Here is a 21,419-nt window from a genome sequence, read left to right as displayed (position 1 = left end):
CCCACCCCACAGCACCCACATTCCTTTTTGGGACAGCTCCAAGTGAAATGTATGGGATAACCAACCCCCCTTTGCTCCAACCCCCTCAGCCCACGTGTCCACGCTGCAACGAGGCTGCCACAGCTCCAATGACAACTTTAATCCGATAATATTTGCAAAGAACAGACGAAACAGGAACGTCTGGGGCCTTGGCTCACACCTTGTACCTGTGTCCTCTGGAGGATCCGGCGCTGCCGGAACTGCCACAGCCCTGGAAAACCCCCACGGCCCCACGGGATTCCTTCCCACAACAGTATAAGCTCAAAGAAGAGATTTTTTTATATATAACATTAAAAAAAAAATTAACAGCAACTCGAAAAGATGGAATTTCCAAGGAATATGTACACAAGCGAGTGCTTCAGGCTGGGAAGAAAAACCTCCTGTGGCTTCGGTGCATGGAATTCATCACATCTGTACCTTGGGAAAAAACCCACAGGTTCCAACTGCCTCCAAAATATCACTTTTTAGGAACTTCAGAGCCCCTCAAATGCTGCTGCTTCACCCCCAAACCCAGAAGGGACAGGGAGGAGGGGGTTGGACAAAAAGCAGCTGGAATTCTTCGCATAAAACATTGGAAATAAATCATTAGAAATCAAAACTTGTGGGTGGGGTTTTGGGGATGGAATCTGTGGCCCCCACTGTCTTCTTGCACCCCAAATTCCTGCAAACCTTGAAAAAAAATAAAACTGATGTGATCTCCGGGTTGCATTTTTCTGTGGAAACGAGGGAAAAGGCTGAAAAGGAAGGGGAAACTGGAATTTTATTAAAGAGATCCCTTGGCAGTGCCTGATGTGGATCAGTCTGGAAGTGGGATACTATATCTTGCTAAATATTAATGGAGAGAAAACTTTGCTGGGAGATGTAAAAAAAAACTGCAAAAAAAAACCCCAACCAAACCCCAAAAACCAACCAAAAAAACCACAACAACAAAAAAATTAGTGCATTGCTGAAAAATGAGAGGCAAAAAAAAACCTCTTCCCATGGGAAACACAGCACCCAACCCACACCCCCTTGCTGGCTCCAGCTGCCCCGAGCCAGGAATGCTCCTGGCAGTGCCAGACTGGAGGAAAATGTTCTCCAGAGTCATTAAAATACCCCATATTTCTAAAAACCCACAGTTCCCAGAGCCCAGGTGGTTATTGGATCGTCCAAGGTGTGGAAGTGACGGTGGAGGGATGCAGAGAGGGAGCAGCTCCCGGCCCCTGGGGGGTTTGAGAGGCAAATCCCAGCTTCCATTTTGGGTTAAATAAATGAAGTTTTGTTGTCTGAAAGCGCTAGACATTCCTCACAAAGTCACAATTCCTGTACTTCCATGCTGGACTGAAAGCGCGAGAGTGGATCAAAGATGGGATTATCCTAAAGAGAATGATCAAGATGGTTTGGATCTACTGGATCATGACCCCTCTGTGGCCAGGCTGGGGGACACACAGGGCCACCCCCTTGTCCCAAACACACCAACTGCTGCTCAACTTCCCAACCTTCCTGTTTTTTTATTAAATAAACGAGGGAACGTTGTCCTGAAGCAGGATGTCCTTCAGTGCAATCTGCTTTGACATAAGGCATTTGTTTTGTTTTTTTTTGGGGAGCAAACGTCTCATGATGGATTTCTGCCTTCTGGAAGAGTCAAAAAGTCCCATATCCACCTGTTTTGATTCTTTTAATGCCCTACCATGTGACAAATCCTCTTCCCTTCTGGTCGCTCCTCTTGGAAAACCATCAGTGGCCAAGTAAACCAGTCCCTGGGGAGGAAAGATGGGAAAGATGAGCAGGAAAATGGGATGGGAGTGGGATTCATGTGGGGGGATACAAAGAAGGGAAAACACCTGGACTCACCTTTAAATCCTTCTTCAGGCATACAAACTGGGATGGAAAGGGAAGGAAGGTGTTAGAAGTCACTCTGAGTATCACACAGCCGGTGACAAGGAATGTCACAATCCCCATTTTCCACCTTCCCATCCCAAATCCTTGGCCACCAAGCCAAGCCCAGCTCTTCCCCACCTCTCTCACCTTGCATAACATCATCCATGGCTGCATAATCTGCAATGGGCTCATCAGCCTGGAAAAGACATTGGAGCAGGGAATGGCACTCTTGCCCAAACACTGGGAACTCCAAACAATGGGAGTTCCATCTCCATCACTAAATCCATCTCCATGGCTAAATTAGGGAATTCTCTCCCTAATTTAGCCATGTTTTGGGTTGGTACCCACAGAGCTCAGCAGCTAAATCAGCTACAAAGGGCTATTGGAAATAAAAAAATGGGGTTTCTCCTCCAAAAAAAAAATAAAAAGGGTTTACCTCTTCCAAAACAAATTTAAGGATATTCCTCCTCCAAAATAAAAACAATGAGGACATTCCTCCCCTAACACAAAAAAAATTAAGGATTTTCCTCCTTGAAAACAAAAAACAATGAAGATATCTGTCCTCAACACAAAACCATTAAGGATTTTCTTCCTCCAAAACAAAAACACAAGAAGTATTTTCCTCATCCAAAACAAAAGCAATGAGGATTTTCCACCCCTAACACAAAAAAAAATTAAGGATTTTCCTCCTCCAAAGAAACAAACGAAAAATGAAGGATTTTCCTCCTCCAAAGAAACGAACAAAAAATTAAGAGTTTTCCTCCTCCAAAACAAAAAACAATGAGGATTTTCCTCTGCTAAGACAAAAAAAAAAGGATTTTCCTCCTCCAAGGAGCTCCACAAGGAGCTCATTCCATTTGTCCCCATTCCCACACACCACCACACACTTTTCTCAGCTCTCTCCCACCCCATGGCATTCCCAAATGCCACCCTGGCGTTACCTTGAGCAGGATGACAGACTCGGGGATGACTCCGAGGCTGCCCAGCGTGGCTGTGTCATCGCTCAGGATCTTCCCATCCAGGGACAGGTTCTGGTCGAAGGGAGCCACGGAGAAGGCGTGCATGATCTGGGGGGAGCACAGACACCTCATCCTGGGAATTGCAGCACTTCCTACCCCAGCACCATCCCCACCTCCTGGCAGGGTGACACTTCCCCTGCACCCCCCCACTCATTTATTTTTTCCCCCTCATTCCTGGAAGGAGAGCAGCCTCACCTGGATTTTCAGCTCTTTCAGGGTCTGGTTGGCTGACACGAGCAGCGCCTTCTCCCCCCGGACTTTCCTGTGCCGCGTGCTCCTCCTGATTCCCTGTTTTTGGTAAGTGATGTAGCTCTGGTGGGAGAGCTTCTGGCGTTTCGCGCCGCCGTTGGCCTGGAGATGAGGCAAAAAACAGGTCAGGATGTTTAGGGATAAACACAACTTTCCCAGAGCCCTGAGAGTGTTTTGGGTGAGTTGGTCATGCGAGGGAAGGCAGGAAGCGATGGAAAACCTCTTGGAAAGCCAATTGAAGCATGCAAGTGTGGAGATGACCGAAGATTTGCCTTCAAACCTCAGTTCCTGGTCCTAATGCCAGTGTGGGGCAGATTTCCCCATGCACATGAATCCCTACCCACATTTTATCTCTCTGAAACCCAGCACTGGTGTGGTTTGACTGTTCAAATGACAATTTAAGACACTTTCCTGCTGCCAGTGAGATGCAGAGGAGGAGGGTGGTGATCCCATCATGCTGACTCAAGAGGATTACAAAAAAATCAAGGAACCTGATGGGATTTTTCATCTCTACCTGGTTAAAATCGGGGTCTTGCTCCCCCTCTGGCTTGTTTTCCTCCCTTTCCTCTTCAGCTTCCGAGCTGCTCACGTTCAGCTCCGGAGCCGCGTCCTTCATTACCTGGAGTCATAAAAATCATTCTCCGTAACCAACAGCACCCACCTGGACTGCCCAACCATGGCAAACAGCTCCCAGACACCACTGGGTGCCACCTCCATCCAGAGAGCCCAGGAATACTCCCAGGAGCTGCTCCATGACCTCTGCAAAGGCTCCTCCACCCTCCCCAGCTGTGTGGAACCTCAGCGGGATTCGCCTCAGGAATTCCCCTCTGTGGAGCTGCAGGTGCTTCCTGCCCTCCTCTCCAGGCAAAGGGAAAGTCTCCCGAGACCTGGACTGATTCCTTTCTCATTAGCTGGTTGATCTAAGTGTATGACAAAAGCCTCAACATGGAGAAAGGAGTATTTTCCACGAATTAAGACATTTAGCCGTCCCTGCAGCAGCCTGGCAAGGACACTCAGCACCATTACTTGTGGGCTGGAGGTTTTAAGTAAATGAAACCTAAATAATTTGCACAAATACATAAATAAAAAGGTTGTTCAGGTCAGTGAAAGTCACTCCAGGCATAGATTTGCCTGGATGTGAATTCCCAGCTATGCTGTAGCTGGAGCTGGGCTTTGCAGGAGCCCAGGAGACCTGGATGCCAAGAGCTCACTTCTCCATCAACGTATTTACAATTAATGATGCAATTCCAGCTCCCAAACATTCCCCAGAGCCCTCTGAACTCCAGCAGTACCACCCTACAATGATTTTATCTGGATGGAGCTTCCTTCTTGCAGCATCATCCACCCCAAGGAGGAACCAGGTGGTGCAGAGGAGGGAGGAAAAGGGCTGAGGGGCTGGGAAACACTCCCTGATTTTGCAAAGCCCAGCAGGAAGGACACAGTGGCTCCCAGTGCTGCCGACAGCAATCCTGGCCAGCATTCCTGCTGCTTCCCATCCTGCCGAGGCTGCCCTGGTACTGGGGGATCTCGTGGGCATGTTCTCGCCCCCTCTCTCCAGCTCCAGCTGCTCCACAAAGAATAGCTCCCTGTTTTTTTGCCAGCCCCATGTGTGAGCACGGTCCTGTCCAGTGCCAGAAAAACACAACACCCAACCCTCTCCTGCAGCAGAGCCAAGAGGGATTCAGGCTGGGGATTCAGGCTGAAAGGCCGTGGCTGATGGCTCCAGACGGTGCTGCGTGCCCCACATCTCACCAGCCAGGGAGGAGCCCATCCAGCCTCTGGCTCCCTGTGGTTCCCCAGGCTCCAGTGCCTCCCTGGGATTGGCAGGGAGGTAGAAATCAAGGAAAGGCCAGAAAAACCCACCCCCACACTGCAAAGGTGCAGGGATTGTCGTTATCTGAGCTCACCCACCCTTGGCTCCCTCCTTAAGAGCCCTAAGGAGGGAGATTTACCAGAATCAGCTTTTGGGTACTTGGAAAACCAGTTCTAGAGCTGGTGCTGACACTTAAGATCAGTGAAAACAAAATTCACAGCTTCAGGGGATCCTGAAAATGATCTCTGAGTTCACTGTCTCACCAGCACTGAGGGAAAGAGCTCATTTCTATCCAGGAATAAAAATGTCACTTGAGCAAGAAGAAAGGAAATGACAAATATTGGAGGGGGAGGAGAGCAGGTAGAGCCTGTGAACACAGCTAAGATAGAAAAAAACCAGCTAGAAGCATCCCTGAAAACACAAAGGATTTGGTTTGGCAAAAGGAAGCCTCGAGGAGATGGAATTTTCAGAGCCAGAGTGTCCCAGTTTGCTGGTTTTGCCAAAGCTGCCCAGAGCTGCAGAGCTGGGAGATTTCTACCCTCACCACCACCATGGACCAGCAGGACCCCCAGCAGCTGTGGGGACACAGGAGCTGGGACAGCTCCCTTGGGGCATTTCTGGGGCACCTGGAGCCAGGTTGAGCAGGGATGGGGGCAGAGTCCCTACCTTTTTATTGTCCACCACTTTGTGGATGTAGATGGTGGCCTGGGTGTACTCGCGCAGGTCCCGCTGCTGCTGGCACAGCAGCCCTTCCCGGCATTCCGGGCACAGTTCTAGGGAAACACAAAGGGAAAAAATATTTTCATGGCTCCAGCTCCTCAAAGGCCCCAGTGGAGGGCCCCTCACTGCTAACCCAGAGTGAATTACATCAAATCCCACAGTGGTTTGTGTTGGAAGGGACCTTCTGGATCTCATCCCACTGCCTGCCATGGGCAGGGACACCAGCCACTAGCCCAAGTTGCTCCAGGCCTTGGACATTTCCAGGGATCCAGGGGCAGCCACAGCTTCTCTGGGCACCCTATGCCAGGGCCTCCCCACCCTCCCAGCCAAGAATTCCTTCCCAATATTCCACCTAACCCTGCCCTCTGGCAGTGGGAAGCCATTCTCCCTTGTCCTGGCACTCCAGCCCTTGTCCCAAGTCCCTCTCCAACCCTCTTGGAGCTCCTTTAGGCCCTGGAAAGGACTCTAAGGTCTCCCTGGAGCCTTCTCTTCTCCAGGTGAACACCCCCAGCTCTCCCAACCTGGCTCCAGAGCAAAGGGGTTCCAGCCTTGGAGCATCTCCATGGCTTCCTCTGGACTCAGCAGCTCCACACCCTTCCCTGTGCTGTAGACCCCAGAGCTGGACACAGCACTGCAGGGGGGGAATCTGCCAAGCTCCGTGTTTCCCACCCTTAGACTGAAGTTTTTATCCCCAAGGGAGCTGTTCCCAGGAGCAGAGGTCACTCACGGGGCTCAGAGGCGTAGTGGGCACTCTCAGGGTCAGCCCCAGCTGCCTGTGTCCGAGTGATTTTGATGACGTGATCCACGACGAAGAGTTTTTGGATCCTCTCCCACTCGCTGGGCCATATCAGAGCTATACTGTGCAAAGGAACAGGCAGGTGCTTTATGACATGGAAAAGCCAAGCACTGAGCTCCCAAAAACCCCTCCCCCTTTGGCTTGCTGGTCTGTCAATGAAAGAAAAACTGCAAAATCCATTCCAAAACCCAGCTACACGGGAGGGCCTGTACACCCAGATAACAGCAGCCTGTGATTAGTGACGCTGTTGTGCTCCCATCGTGCCGGAGGGAGGGATGGAGGAGGAAAGGAATGGAAGATTTCCTACTTTTAGTGCTGCATCACTGCAAAAGCAAGGCTACAGAGCATGAAGTCCAGCCCTGCAGCCAGCACTCCAGGGGGTTAGGCTCACGGAAAGCAAATTGTAAGGAAGCAGGATGTTTCTGTGCCCCAGCCAGATCCAGGGTGGTTATTGTCACGAACTAACCAAGCTGAAGGAAGCTCTTTTTTCCTGACCCAGCATCCTTGCACAATTTAAGCCTTGCCTTGCAGGAAGGCTGAGGTGGCACTGAGAAAGCCTTGGTCTTAATTTTGAGAGAACGGATTTGCTCCTCATCTTGCTGCGGCTCAGCAGCAAGAGCATTCCTTTGACAATGTTCTCCCGAGGCGCCTGGCAAAAGGAAAGTGTGTGAAGGGAAAAAACTCACTGTTTGGAGTCTTCTTTGGTCATGGAAGCAAAGGTGAACATGAGCCCCCCGTGGGGACAGAGCAGGACACTGTTGGCTATGGAGGACACGGGGCTGCACCGCGTCGGCCTCCTGCAAAAGGGGAGAGGCTTGGAAAGCTGGATCAGGTTATTCCACCAAAACCCCCACAATTCTTCAGGCAGTCAGCAAGAAATCACAGGTGAGTATTTACAGAAGGCATTCCAACAAGGAATAGTAACTACTGGTGATGAGGAAATCAGATCTGGGCTCCTCTGTGGTACAGAATGACTCTGTCCAGCAGAGATTTCTATCTCCAGCCCGAGCGGTGACCTTTGGGATAGAGCTCCAGACAGATGAAAAACTAATCAGGTTACCAGCTAATCCGACCATCTGGTTAACACACAGCAAACAAGGAAATTCAGTGTCTTTCAGTGTATTACAATTGATACAAGTCCTACAAAAATCAGCTTGTTTCCATGAGCTCACCATGCTGGGAGTCGGAAGCAAAGTATTATCTACAAACCTCAAAATAAGGGATAAAAAAACCCTCCAGCCAAGTTACCTGACAAATTTCCTCCATTCTTCTACAAAGAACTGCGAAACAATATACAGCTCATCCGTCTCCTGAGGAAAAAGAGGAGGAAAAAGGATCTTTTTAATGAATCCAACAATGACTGTTCGGTTTTTCGGCAGTGCTCGCTCCCTTCGAGACCTCGGCGCTGCTTTACCATGACAACTCCATCCAAGTGGGCTGGGAGAGCCAAGGAAAAGGATTTGGGATCAGGTATTAAGCACTGGCATTGCTAATCTTGTGTTTATTATGAAGTTACTTGAGCTTTCGATCCAATTAGCTTTAATTCCCAGCGGGAAAGGGCATTTCCCTGGAGCAGCCAGGACTCCCCAGCACTGTTTTCTCTTGCTGGCTTCTCAGGGTCTGAAGCAGGTGAATCCCTGCACTCCCACAGGTGTGGGGTGAGACCACCCCAACATCCCTCAATTGCTTCCAACATCAAAATCCACAAGTTTTTCCTTTTGGCAGCAGCAGGGATACAAAACCACAACTGTGCACCAAATGAGGCAGTGTTTTTGGGATAACCTGCTGGGTTTTGTCCCAGGCTTCCTTTAAATTGTTTGCTCCTGGACAAGAAACCACCTAGACTCCAAAAGCTGGGTGACAAAATTACTTCCATGCTCTCCTATATCCTCACCACTTTCCCTACAACAGATTTAAGGGTTTGCTCCATCTTTCTGCAGGAAAACTCAGCACACCTGAAGAACATATATACATGTACAAATACATACATAGAGGAAAATATATATCTACTTTTTAATCTCCCTTTATCTCTGCTTGTTTTTCACTCTGCCTATTTTCTTCCCCAAACATCAAACTGCTTTGGATCAGGCAAACTCCAAAGGCTTGAGGAGATGATCCTCAGCTCTCTTCTATGACGCTCTTTTAATTGGAAAATTAAAAGGGAAAGGAGGATATAGCCCTGCTGATGGAGACCCTCCTATTTCTGATCCACAGTGATGAGCTCCAACCTTCCATTCTCCAGCTGCAGCTCCAAAAGCAAATCCAACCAGATACAGCCTTAACCACCCAGCAGGACCTGGAGCTCTCCAGCTCCGCACAAAAAGAAAACTCCTTTAAAACCCTTTTAGGTCTCCTTGGATCTGTGTTGCCTCAGTATTTATTCCCAGCTGGAGCAGTGAGGAACACAGGCAGACACCTGCCAAAGCACCTCAGCAGGACTGAAGATTTAATCATTAATCAGCACCACGAGACTCCCAGGAGCCAAGGACTGGAGCCAACAGCTCATTCTGGGCACCTCAAATCCCCAAGAATTCCTGGAGAAGCCTCTAGGAGAGCGTTTGCTCAGCCATTGCCTCTCTTTGGAGGGCTCCAGCACTTTGAGACGCTCCCTGAGCTTTTGGGATGCAAGAGGATGCTGGAGCACAGCTGAAATTTGAATTTGGCGGGATAAGATTCAGGTAAGATTAAGATTCAGGATGCTCGAGCATCCTGCTGCACGGGAAAGCTGATGGAGAGCTGTGGGAAGTGGCTGAGCTGTTTCCTTCCTTCCAGGGACTGATACAACCATACAGCCACGCCAGCAACATTGTCACTGTTATCTCCCTGACTCTGGGCCAGCCACAGCTCCCTTGGCACAGCAGCCATCCCCGTGGCTCTTTGGGGCTTTGTGCCAGCACAGCTAATCCAGGGAAATCACACCTCAGCACAACACACGTGAGAGCTCTGCTGGCACGGACTGAGTGAATGGCTACGGAACAGTTTGGCTTGGGAGGAACCTTAAAGATCTCCTTCCACGGGCAGGGAGGAAGGTTGCTTTAAGCACACATCCAACCTGGCCTTGGACACTTCCAGGGATGAGACAGCCACAGTTTCTCTGGGTAGGAGAGGATGAAAGCCAAAAAACCCTCTCCCAAGCCTGGCTGCATTCCCTGATCTCCCTCCTTCCCTACCTGAGGCCAGCTGCCCAGGCAAGGTCTGCATTTATCATGGAACAGGTTCTGGAGAGAAGTCTTCTGCTCACTGGCCATCATCTTATGCAGAGCTTCATTTTCCTCCCCTTCACGCTCCAAAATCTGCAGGAAACAGATAATTACATTCCAGCTCCTGTTCCCAGCTGCTATTAAAGGTGACGTTTTTCTTTTCCACAGCACAGAGTTGCGTTAAAAAGGAAAACCAGAAATACAACCAGTATTTACAGTCAACAAAGGGGAATATTTGGCAAATACCTTGCACTGGGAACAGCACTCTTTGTTATTTGGGAATTCAGGGGCTTTTGGAAAATATTGCTTGAGTTTCTCCCAGGCTTCCTTGGAAACCACCCTCCGATCATTTTCAGAGATGCACAGGTCACCTGCAGGGACAGAATCAAGGGAAAGGCTTTGATCACAACATGCTCAGGGATGTTTTGCAGCCCTTGATTGAAGAGATTACAAATGTGGGGGAAGAAATCCACATGTTTATCAGCCAACACCACATCAGCAAAAATCAGCAAAGTCACCTTCAACTCCTTCCTCACTTCCTTTAGACAGAGAATAATAGTAATAGTATGACTTTAATTCATAAAAATATCCTTTAGATTTCCAAGCTCATGGTCTAAACAGCTGATCGAACACAAGTAGGGATGTTGGGAAAAGCCAGAGGGCACAGGGCTACTGGTTTCTGATCCTGGCTATCCATACCTACATCCTCATGGTGACTTCATTTGCTGAGCCCCGGGCTAACCCTGTGTCACATGAAACCAAGTGCTTTCCACATCCTTGAAAACCCAAAATTCCCACTGTAGAATCTCAATACAGCTTCATTCAAGTGTCTGAAAATGTGGAAAGGGCAAATTTTGCACCCTATATCTGCTCTGGAGAATAACTGGGTGTGAAGATACCAAATAAGATTTACCAGCCATCCCCCAGACAACTTATTTATCCATCAGGATTATTCATCCTGCTGCTCAGGCAGCTCCAAGACCCCAAGAAAGGTTTTTCAGGAGCCATTTGTGCCTGTGATTTCAGGGATGGAAGCAGGAGGCACACTCAGGCACTTGTACGCCACATGCACAACGATGACACGTGCTGGCCGGATAAACAAGGCTTGGAAAGATGGGAAAAGGCTCCAGGATCCAACCAGCTGCCCACTTGCAGGGTTGATGATGGCCAAAGGGAAAACACAACCACATCTCCCTCGGAGACAGCAGCTGGGAAGTCCCTGTGCAGGCACAGGGAGAAACACAAGGAGCAGCCGTTGCGACACCGGGATGAGAACCGGATTTGGGAATATCCGTGCCTCGGTGGGGATTGCACCAGCAAGAGGGAAGGAAAACAGCAACTGCGGTGTCCAAAGGGTACAATCCCTTATTATCTGCTTTTCTATAGCCTGGAGAGCTGCAGAGAGAGGAGAGAGAGAAACTCCTTCCTCCCCACCCTCCGGCAGCTCTTTAACATGACAAGCAGCTCTCAGGCCCACGGACTCGCTCCAGCCGAGCCTGGAATTTGGCCAGCCATGAAGAGGAAAAAATAGCAGTGCTCCCCTCCTGCTTTTCCTCTAATAAACAAAGGTTGGGCCTTGATGCAGCACTTGGCCACTTGGGCTTCATCCAACAAGGCCAAATGGCTCCAGAAGCTGGCCCAGGATGCTGTCCAGAGCCAGCAAGGATGGGGAAAAAAAGGAGATTGGACAAATAAGTGCCTTGACACCACATGATTAATGAAAACAGATTAATATGGTGAGTGAAAGAGGTGGAAAAATCAGCTCTGGGTGTGCAGGGAACAAGTGCTTTGCCATCTGGAAGATGATCCCAGCCACTGCTGACCCTGCTTCCCACTCCCACCATCCAGGGACATGTTTTGGGCACAGACATCAAAGAAGGCTTAACTTGGTATCTGGAAAAAATTATTCACTGGGATCAGGCAGCTACTGGGGAGCGAGGAATTGCAGCAAAGATGCAAAGGGAGCTGTGAAGGGAACGCCCGGGTGGCATTCCTGGAGGCCAGCCAGACCTTCCAGATCCAGAACTGCCTTTTCCAGAGCCTGCCATGGAGGCAGGAACCTCCTCCACCACAAAATTAAGGCTGTAGGAACAAGACTACAGATTTGCTGATCCACTCTAGAGGGAATTTTTCAAGGTGGAAAGGTTGTTTTCCATGAATAATCAGAGGTTAACTCAAGACAACAAAACCTGCCCTGCCAGCAGCCCCCTTATTTAGTATTATTTATTCTGCTATGACCCCAAGTCACAGATCAACCAGCAATTTAACACCATACATTTTCCAAAGGCCTATTGGCCTATTTTTTATCGCATCTGGCTCCATAAATGTTCCATCCCCACGCTCCATGCTTTTATTGAACAGCAGCAGCCTCGAGGCAATGGGAAATGCAGCATTCAAAGCTCTGAGTAACAGCTAAAATCGTGACAAAGTACTTAAACACTCTGCTTGAAAACGAGGTTTCTCAAGCCTTACTCCAGGTTCTTGATTAGCCCTGATGACAGGAGGTGCGTGGCTAATTGATGCCATTTTTCCTTCTGTTTAGAGATAAGCTGGAGCATCCCTACAAACTGATTCCTACAAACAGGAGCTTAAGTTAAACAGGGTTTTATGGCTGGGAACACAAGCTTTAAAAAGTGAGATTTAACCAACAGGGTAGCCAAGGATGCAGCTAATGAGGCATCACTTGCAAAACAGCTGATATGGGGTCAAAACCTTACGTAAACAGACACCAAAGCACAGCAGGTTGGGAAATCGATATCCGGGAGCGGTCCTGGCCCAGGTGCTGGGTGAGTGCTCCTGTTTTAATGGAAACCAGGAGATTAAATGGATACTCTCAGCTCCCACCTGGACTGATTTACACCACCTCTTCCTCTCTTACTACTTTTAGAGCTTCCAAATGGCTGCAGAACTTCGGGGCTGCCTGTGCCAGGAAGGGAAGCTCAGCACCTGACAGCTCTGCTTGGCTGAGTCCTTACAGAGTCTGCCTGCAAGTAAAACTTTTGAGTGCAAGAAACACCAGGAAAATGAGAATTGAGCACATTTCTGCAGTGTCTCCTCAAACTGGCCACAGCTGGTGCAAAGGCTACAAGGTTAATGCGTGGAGCAGTGGGCAACAAGGGAGATATTCAGCTCCATCCCCCAGAGAGACTCACCATGTGGGCACACGATGTCTTCATTAAAATTTAACTCCTCTTCCTCCTCCCTCTTTTCTTCGTTAGATTCATCTGATTTAAAAAAAAATAATACAAGAGGATTGCACAGAGGTCTTCTCCCAAGGAAAAAACAATTTTATTGGGAAAGGTGCTTGGTCGCCTTTCAAATTACAGCAAACCCCTTCAACCCAAGAGAAAATCTGGAAGGAAATGTGTTATTCTCCGATGTGTTGGCCTCTGGGCAGGAGGGATTACAGCCTCCAGGCCACGTAGGAGGGCTTTGAAGTGCATGGAGCACAAGCCAGGCCTTTGTGAGATTACAAAGGATGCATTTGTTAGGGCTGGAACACCGCAGGGGTTCCCTGCTCCCAGACATCTCCGAGTTTAACCTAAACACAAGCCTAGGTAAGAGCAAAAGGAGCAAAATTCCTGATTTAAACCAGATGCTGGCCTGACAAACCGAGGGGGAGCTTTCCAGGGGGTTGACAAGCTCTGCATCAATCTCTAAATTAGTTAAAATCAAGCGCTGGCCACTGAATGGAGCATCATCAAGACAAGGACGTGTCAGCAAGAGCCTCTAATGAGCTGCCTAACGAGCAACTTGGCTTGTGAGTAATTCAAATGCACTACTGGGACTTGCAACCTGTTGTGAATCAAAGTCACCCCCGAGGAAGGATGAGTGGTAACTCAGAAATATCCTTTTCTCCATGAGTGCTCCACTTTATCAGGGGGGCTGGGTGCCCTCCAACCTTCCAGCTCAAGATCAATGCCCTGAGCCATCATTCCCACTTTTCATCCCAACAAGCTTCTTATCCAGTTCAAAGAAGCTCAACTAAATATAATTTCCAAACATTTAAAGAGCAGAAGGCAAATAAAACCTCCATCTATTCTCGTGATATGGGCACAGAATGGAGTGCAATTCATGATTTTTGTTCCTAGGCTGTGTTTTCTCAGTGCTGGTGCATCAGCTGTGCTGTTTCATCTCTCCACCTTCACAATAAACATCATCATCATCCATTCCCCAAGGTAATTTTCATGTTTCTTCCTTCCCTGTGCTCTCTCATTCAGAGAAAAGTGGATGAAAAGATCATGTGTCTGGGGTGGTAATTTCACACAGCTTTGTAAAACCACTTATCACCTCATCTCCCTCTGCAGCATGAAGATCACCCCGCAGTTTTCGAGCTTAGCAAAGAAAAGGCTCCTTAAATGGAGGACTTTTTAATTTGATTTATTGTCCTTTCCTCCCTACTCACACAAGGGGAACAAAACAGCTACAGAAAGCCCTGACGTGTCTTTTGTTAGGAGGGATCAGGCAGAGCTGGTAGGTCCCTACAGCAGCAGAAATCAGGAGTAAATACCTTTGTTTTGTGCATTTCCATTCATTTTTCCATTACTGTGCTCTGCATCTTCATCTTGCTCATTTAATTGCTCCAGAGCCAGCTGACGCCAACTCCTCAAGGATGCTTTTCCAACCCAAAACCCATCGTTCCTGCAGGGAGACAACAGCACTGGTACCCCAAAATCACAGTTCCCTTTAGACCCCAAACGGAAATCTTTAGGAAAAAGCTGTTTAAGCACTTCTAAAAAGCATTTTTGACAACGTTTGGGACTTGCATACCCCTTGACTGTCATCTTCAGCAGGTTGGTCACGGTTTTGTAGTCCTCGTTCAGCTGGTTCTTCAGCCGCAGGATTCGACACCTTTCCACCACACAGTCCTTGCAAAGTGCTTTGACTGGGGTGGGGGGGAAAAGAAACACAGTTTTTTTACACTATTTATTGTGTAATTTAGTGCACAGATAGTTTCCTGCTGGTTTGGAGGACCTCAGACAGGTGTGTACCAACTATCCTGCCTCAGGATGGGTGAGCTCACGTGTAAATGAGTAGGTCCTAGGGGTTACAGCCATATTAGGCCATGTTTGAAGCTTAAAGAAGCATAAAATACTTCAAATGAGGTATGATCTGTTCCACTGCTTCACAGCTCTGCTCTCACAGCTCCTGGAATCCACAGCCTGCAGCCACAGGGAGCCAGGGCAGCCCAGGGCAGCCCAGCACGCAGCCCAGCACGCAGCCACAGGGGCAGGAAAAGCCAGGAAAACACCTATATTGTGGCACTTTGCCAATTCAACCCAGAAAAACCACCCTCCTGCAAAGCTGCATTGGACCAAAGGAGTGGAAATCCTTCAGCTGGGCGTGTATTTTATAGATTTTCATCCTGGAGCAAGAGGAGAAGGGAAGCAGCGTGTCCATCCATCCTTTTATCCATCCCTGCCTCCCTGCCAGCCATACTCAACCCACAACCCTTCAGGCAATCTTTCCACTTGACTAATAAACCTTGCCCTGTTTTTCCCCACAAAGGCTGTCTGCGTCACAAGCAGTTTCTTCCCTACAAGCTTCCAGTAGGAGCTGAGCTAATTTGGTCTCAGTGGGAGTTACTGAGCTCCTTCCTAAAAGGAATGAAACCCAGGGCTCGACGAAGGGATGTCCAAAGCCTGGAGGGGCTGGGCCGACACCAAAAAAGCAGAATGTGTGATAGGTGCTTCAACAGGAGCATGCAGGCTAGCAGGTAAGTGCTTCCTTGGATGAGGTGGCAGACAGGAAGGGATATTTTTGGCCTGAACACTCCATGAGACCCAGCCCACACAGGAGCTGTGGGTGCTGCAGGCATGGAAAATAATTATGAAGAGTTTGGGGTGTTGCATGTGCAAGTTTTATTTTCTAGAATCGCCTTCAAACTTTCCAAACATTGTGTTTCCTAAGCTAAGTGCCTCATTCTTCCTCAGCAATTCCTTCAGGCACAGCCCATCCCTGAGCAGAGCTCAGGACCAAAGCAGACCCTGCAATCAGCCTAACTGGGTTTGGGGAATGCTAACAGAATTAAGTGATATTAAAAAAAATCCCCTGGAAACAGGGCAGCTCTAAAGCCATGCACTGAAATAAACTTATGATGATAAAGGATGGCTTAAAACAGGTCTGAGACCAGAACAAGACTCCAAACCATATCTCAGGAGGTGACTTGGAGAGGATGTTACCGTTGAGTCGGGGACCTCCTCCGTATCGCCGGTAGAAGAAGTCAGCCACGTATTCTGATATCCTCTTCATCAGGGATATTTTATCAGGATGGAGTTTGCCATGGGAGCACAGGCAGGCTGTGTTATCAATAGGTTTGGGAGGAGTGGACTCATCCAGCCATTTCTGCAGCCATTCCAGAGAGATGAAGTCGTAGGGGGAACCTGGGCGGGGAAAAACCGTAAAGAGAAACAAGGCCAGACATGTCAGCTCCAACACCAGGTGGTATTTTATAATTACTCTTAAAAATTAACAGGTAATCACTGTTGACTAAATCTCTGAGGTACAAGTTTTTAAAGGTCTGATCCAGCTTCTCCCATCCCATTCTGATCTCAGTGTCACAGATTTAGAAGACAGGAGCTACGTGAGATCAAGATGTGCAGATCATTTTGGATTCAGCAATCAATATGAAATCACTCCAAGGAGGAATGGGAGTGCTTTCAAACCTTTTGGGGATTACTGGAGAGCAGTCGAGGAAAGGGGAAGGCTTTCCTATCATCCATCAAGGGACTGATATAATATTTAAATTGTGATCATACATTAAAGGCTTTTTATACAACAGAGAGAGTTCACTGGGGTAATTTGAAAATTAAAGGTAACAATAGCAAAGAGATGAGGGCAGTGATCCCCCCACCCATCCTTTCAGAACCCAAAATTTCAGTGTCTCTTACAATTCCAGGTGAGAAATTTTTAAAATTTACAGTGCAAATGGAAACTTGCTTAGATTTTTTGGTGAAGCACAGCAGTAGGCTTGGCCTTATTTGCTGAAAGCTGAGGTTCAGGAGCAGGTCAGTGCTTGTATGAGCAGGGAAATAGTTTGCAGTGAAACCCTTGAACCTCAATACTGAAGCACAGTATCACTACACAACTCTCCTGCAGTATGACTAGGAAATTAGGAGGAAATTAGGAAGATTAAAACCCATTCTGTGCTGCCACGAGGGCAGCTCCAAAGCCATGGGGAAACACACCCTTTGGTGACATCTTTTACTGAGCACAAATCCTTCATGTTTCCTAGGAAGGAGCAACAGAGAAGTGAGAGGAAAACACAGAAGACAGGAAAACACTGTGTCTCCAGCTTGCACTGGAGCTCTGTGAAGCCTCTTTTCCTCCACAGCCTCAATCCATGGTGTTTTCATCTTACGCAACGCCCTCCGCAGCCGTGACCTCCAGAGAATTGCATCGCTGTCAGAACTGGTTTGCTAGTTTGGGATGAAACTGCCTCCCCCAGAAAGGAGGGTTTTCTGGGGCAGGCTCCACAAAGCTGGAAAACGTGTCTGCACAGCTGCAGAGAGAGCCCCGAGCTCCGGAGAGACAGGACCTGGAGCAGCGCTGGAATGACGCTGCCTCCAGCTGTGCTGGAAGTGCTGTGCCCAGGATGTGCCAGCAGCAGGCAGAGGGTGCCTCAGGGCAAAGGTTTAGGTCCTGTCATCTCTAAACTTCGGCAGAGGAGCTTCACCTGTACTTGTAAAAACCATCTTTTTGAGATTTATTCCTCTGTCACATAAGAAATGCCGAGAGCAAACTCTTCTGTTCCTGCTGAGGGAAACCACACAGGAATTGTGCTGCTGCTCCTTTTCACGGGTGACTCAGGGCAGGTTCATCCCTCCAGCACAACTCTGATCTCACAGTGACATTTGAGTGCTGCTCAGGCTCGTGGGGAGCTGTGACACCTTCCTGCTCCAGAGTTAAGCATCTGCATTCCCAAATTAGAGAAGCAGATGTTTACAGGAACAGGAGTTCACTATTGGGCTACTCCAATCTCACTGTAGACTCTGAGCATTCAATAATAAAAGCTAAACAGCAAATTCTCTAACAGGCTACACAATTAAACTCACTTTTAAGTTTTTAAGTATAATTATCCTGGATTTTTTAGGAGAGGCATATAGTGAACGAGAAATTCCCTGGGCTGGATGGATAGAGCAAGTTTTGAGGGAGATAGGAGAGAAAAACAAAGTGGGAAATAAAACTCCTTGTGCTGAGGCAACATGACACAAAGAGCAGGAGGAAAAGCATAACCCCAATCTCCCTACAAAGCTGAGACACAGAGCAGCGAAGCACTGGCAGGGATGGATCCAGTAATTTTCTGCTGGAGGTCAGGCACTCTCTTAGCCCGTTACCTGCTGATGAATCGGACTCACCAGCTCCCAAACCTGCCGTGAGCTGGCAATTTGGGAGCAGGCAGTTATTCCGCCTCGCTGCTCCTAACGAGCCAAGCTGCTCACCAGGCAGAAGAAAAGAGTCACAAAGCATGAGGCTGACGGATGGGGAAGGAGCAGGAGGGAATTAGCGACGCCAGAGGCCACGAGAATGAGCAAAAAAAGGAGAAAAATAGGTTAAGGCAGGAAAAGAAACAAGGGAAAACAAATGTAAGCATGCATGAAGCTCTCCCCTTCCAGAAGGCTGTGGGAATGCCTTCCAGCAAGGCCACATGAGTTGGGGGTTAGTCACAAATCATTCCTAAGCTTAACAGCTCTACTACAGCAATACTCCACAATGTCTTACAGACCAGCTTCGGCGGGTAACCTTTGGTAGAGCTCCTTCACCTCCTCGTGTTTGATCTTGCCTCTGGCCACGCTCTGTTTGCGCATCTCGGCCATTTCGTTGCACCACTCCTCAAACTTGCAGTTATCCCGCTCTACCAGCTCCTGCAGAAAAGCTGGGAAAGAAAAAAAAACCCCAGGAATTGAAGGGAAAATGCCAGCTATGTTAATTACCACGGGTTATCTGGGGATAACAAACCTAAAAATTCCCTCCCGCAGCTCTGCCGGGTGAGGTCTTTGCCCAAGCCAAGCGCATGGATGCTGCTCTGTCTGATATTGACGGTTGCAGATGATTAAATGCTAAGTTTTGCACCCAAGAAAATAATTTACTTGGAGTTTTTTGCTGTGTTAAGTGCAGCTCTTCTGTCCTGCCTCATCATTCCCAGGGGGAAACAGGAGCTTTTCACCATATGGATACACCCAAAGCCTGTCGCGACCTGCGATTCAGCACGTTACAAACCCAAGGGCAAAGAGCCCTCAGGAGATGGGAGATTAGCCAGGGCAGATCAACAGAAAGGTGAGGGAAATGGGGATTTTTGCTGCCACTCATGGAAAAACCCCAAGCAAACCAAACCTCAGCAGGGAAAAAAGAAGATAAACCACTTCCCTCACAGGGCTGGTGTGAGGGAGGGAGGGGGGAAGCTCTGCTTATCTGAGGCCTTTTCCTATTTAGAATTATTTTTAAGAGCTAAAATATCTACAGAAAGGTTAATTCCTGAGCAAAATATCCACCTTGGGAGAATATCCACTATTAAAAAATAACCAGCTTGACCTCCTTGAGGTCAGAGCCAAGTTACGTCTCTCCACTGTCCCGGAAAAGCCGCTTTTTAACAGCATCAAAGCGAAATGCCTCAAATTTACAGTTCCATGAAACCTTCCCACAACCACAGAGCTCAACTGCTGCCCTTCACTCCCTGTTCCCTGGCAGGATTCCACGGGAAACAAAGGCAACCGCGGGGCTGCGCAGGAATTTGGAGCTGGGTGGGGAGGTTTTTGTTGAGTTATTGTTTTGGGCAGAGGGGTAGGAGGAAAGGGAGAGCAAGAAAGCTCAGGAAACAGGCTGAAAATACAGATCCAAGCAGGAATTAGTGCTAATTCCTGAAGTTTTACTGCTTGGAGGGTGTGCTTTAAATGGGTAGGGGGGTTGGGAAAGGTTTGGGGTTAATTAGGGGGGAATAAGGTGTATGATTTACCCCCTCAGCAGAGACCCAAAGGGACCTGCCACCTCTGCTGTCCCTGCTCCGCAGAAAAAGGAGGAAGGGGGAACACACCTCAGCACCAGGGGACTAATTAATATTTCTAATCAATGAGCAGCCACACGTGAAGCACCATTAAACCCACAGGCCAAGTCCACAGGGAGTTCTGGCACCCCCATAATCCTAAAGCACGACACGAAGGCACTCAGCCCAAATTCCCATTCGGGGCTTGGAGCCTCTTTATTTTCATGTCATTTATTCCTGATGTGGCAAAGCTGAAGCAGTCACAGAGGGAACCTGACATCTGTCAGGATTATTCACCTCCTCGTGCATTGCTGATGACATTTAACCACGCTGTACTCCTGTGCCTTTGGAATCCAAGCAGGATCCTGGTGGCAAATCCCAGTGGGATGATCTCCTCCTGACCCCTTCCCAGCTTGACCAGCTGGTTAAGATAGCAAGGTCTGAGTGGGCACAGAGGAGGGATCAGCAGGTTAATGTTAATTAAGTGCTGGGAAAACCCAGGGGACTCACAGGTCAAGACACCCAGGTGCCACATGGCACCTCTGGGGCTCATGGAGAGCACTCAAAAATCATGGAATCATGGAGTGGTTTAGGTTGGGAAGGACCTTGAAGATCATTTTGTTTCACCCAGGGACACCTTCCACTAGCCCAGGCTGCTTCAAGCCCTGTCCAACCTGGTCTTGGACACCTCCAGGGATGGGGCAGCCACAGCTTCTCTGGACACCCTGTGCCAGGGTGTGCCAGCCAAGAATTCCCTCACAATATCCTATCTAACCTTGCTCTCGGGCAGTGAAAAGCCATTCCCTCTTGTCCTGACACTCCATCCCTTGTCCAAAGTCCCTCTCCAGCTCTCTTGGAGCCCCTTTAGGCACTGGAAGGGGCTCTGAGATCTCCCCAGAGCCTTCTCCAGCTCTCCCAGCCTGGCTCTGGAGAAATTTCGTAGCCCCAGCATGGGGCTTTGAGCAAAATCCCAACTCCTGCTCCACCTGGAGCATCACAGGACGAGATGGATCCCCAAGGGACTCACCTGGCACTTCGACTGTGAGGGATTTCTCCCGGGCCTGCAGCCTGTACACCAGCATGTAGGCGTTGCGGGAGCAGTGGGTGCCCTTCCCACACTTGGGTTTTCGGGTCTGGGATTTCGATGGCTCCGCTGTGGGAACAAAAGGCAAAACCTCAGCAACCCACAAGCTCCTTCCCCAGTCCTTCATCAATGGGATGAGTTTGCCACCCAGCCAGCTTCCCTGAGCCAGGCCTCTGTGCCAAGCACTGGGCTTGGCATGACTCAAAATTGTATCCCAAAGAAAGCCCCAAATCTCTCCAGCCTTTCTGGGTAAATCAAAGGGACTAAATTTAGGAGCCTGTTCTGAACCTCCCTTCTCCAAGAGCCTTTCTTCTCTCCCCAGTGGAACTTCTCTGAGCCAAAAGCCACTCTTGGAAAAACATCCTTTTTCCCTTTCGCCTCTTGTTCTGGTGTTCTGACTCCAAAGAAAAGAGTCAAATCCTTAGGGAAGAAAATCATATTTACAGGTGATTGTGGATATGAAAAAAAACACAGCGAAGCTTTTAGGGAGCCAACAGCCATGGAAAAGGTTGTTTTGGAGCAGCTGGTGGGGGATGCAAAGCTGTGTTGCAAAAGCTGCTGTTTCCAGATGGATTCTCAGGCAAGGAAAACACTGATCTACAGTTGCAGCTTCAAAAATAAAACCATTTTTAACAAAGAAAAAATGTAAAGGAGCAATGT

At 48.6% G+C, this 21,419-nt stretch overlaps 1 protein-coding gene across 2 annotated transcripts in view; it reads right to left on the bottom strand.

The window, feature by feature from the left end:
• Positions 1-124: 124 nt before the first annotated feature.
• USP48 (ubiquitin specific peptidase 48) overlaps positions 125-21,419 on the bottom strand; it is a 30,720-nt gene continuing 9,425 nt past the window's right edge. Inside the window, exons 10-27 of one of the 2 annotated variants that reach the window (XM_085080196.1) lie at positions 20,703-20,828; positions 18,422-18,571; positions 15,879-16,079; positions 14,467-14,581; positions 14,207-14,337; positions 12,849-12,920; positions 9,943-10,067; positions 9,667-9,789; positions 7,745-7,806; positions 7,183-7,293; positions 6,428-6,558; positions 5,647-5,753; positions 3,682-3,786; positions 3,114-3,269; positions 2,841-2,966; positions 2,047-2,095; positions 1,873-1,899; positions 125-1,778 (exon numbers count right to left, since the gene is read on the bottom strand). In XM_085080196.1, coding sequence (XP_084936322.1) covers positions 1,756-1,778; positions 1,873-1,899; positions 2,047-2,095; positions 2,841-2,966; positions 3,114-3,269; positions 3,682-3,786; positions 5,647-5,753; positions 6,428-6,558; positions 7,183-7,293; positions 7,745-7,806; positions 9,667-9,789; positions 9,943-10,067; positions 12,849-12,920; positions 14,207-14,337; positions 14,467-14,581; positions 15,879-16,079; positions 18,422-18,571; positions 20,703-20,828 — 1,940 coding nt within the window. In that variant the 3' untranslated portion in view covers positions 125-1,755. The remainder of the gene's footprint in view (positions 1,779-1,872; positions 1,900-2,046; positions 2,096-2,840; positions 2,967-3,113; positions 3,270-3,681; positions 3,787-5,646; positions 5,754-6,427; positions 6,559-7,182; positions 7,294-7,744; positions 7,807-9,666; positions 9,790-9,942; positions 10,068-12,848; positions 12,921-14,206; positions 14,338-14,466; positions 14,582-15,878; positions 16,080-18,421; positions 18,572-20,702; positions 20,829-21,419) is intronic. The other variant, XM_085080197.1, reaches the window with a different exon arrangement.

The sequence above is a fragment of the Lichenostomus cassidix genome, chromosome 21, assembly GCF_008360975.1.
Source record: "Lichenostomus cassidix isolate B80296 chromosome 21, HeHo_3.0, whole genome shotgun sequence".
Lineage (NCBI taxonomy): Eukaryota > Metazoa > Chordata > Aves > Passeriformes > Meliphagidae > Lichenostomus > Lichenostomus cassidix.
Note: the sequence above shows the minus strand (reverse complement) of the source record. Positions and strands in the feature narration are given on the sequence as shown.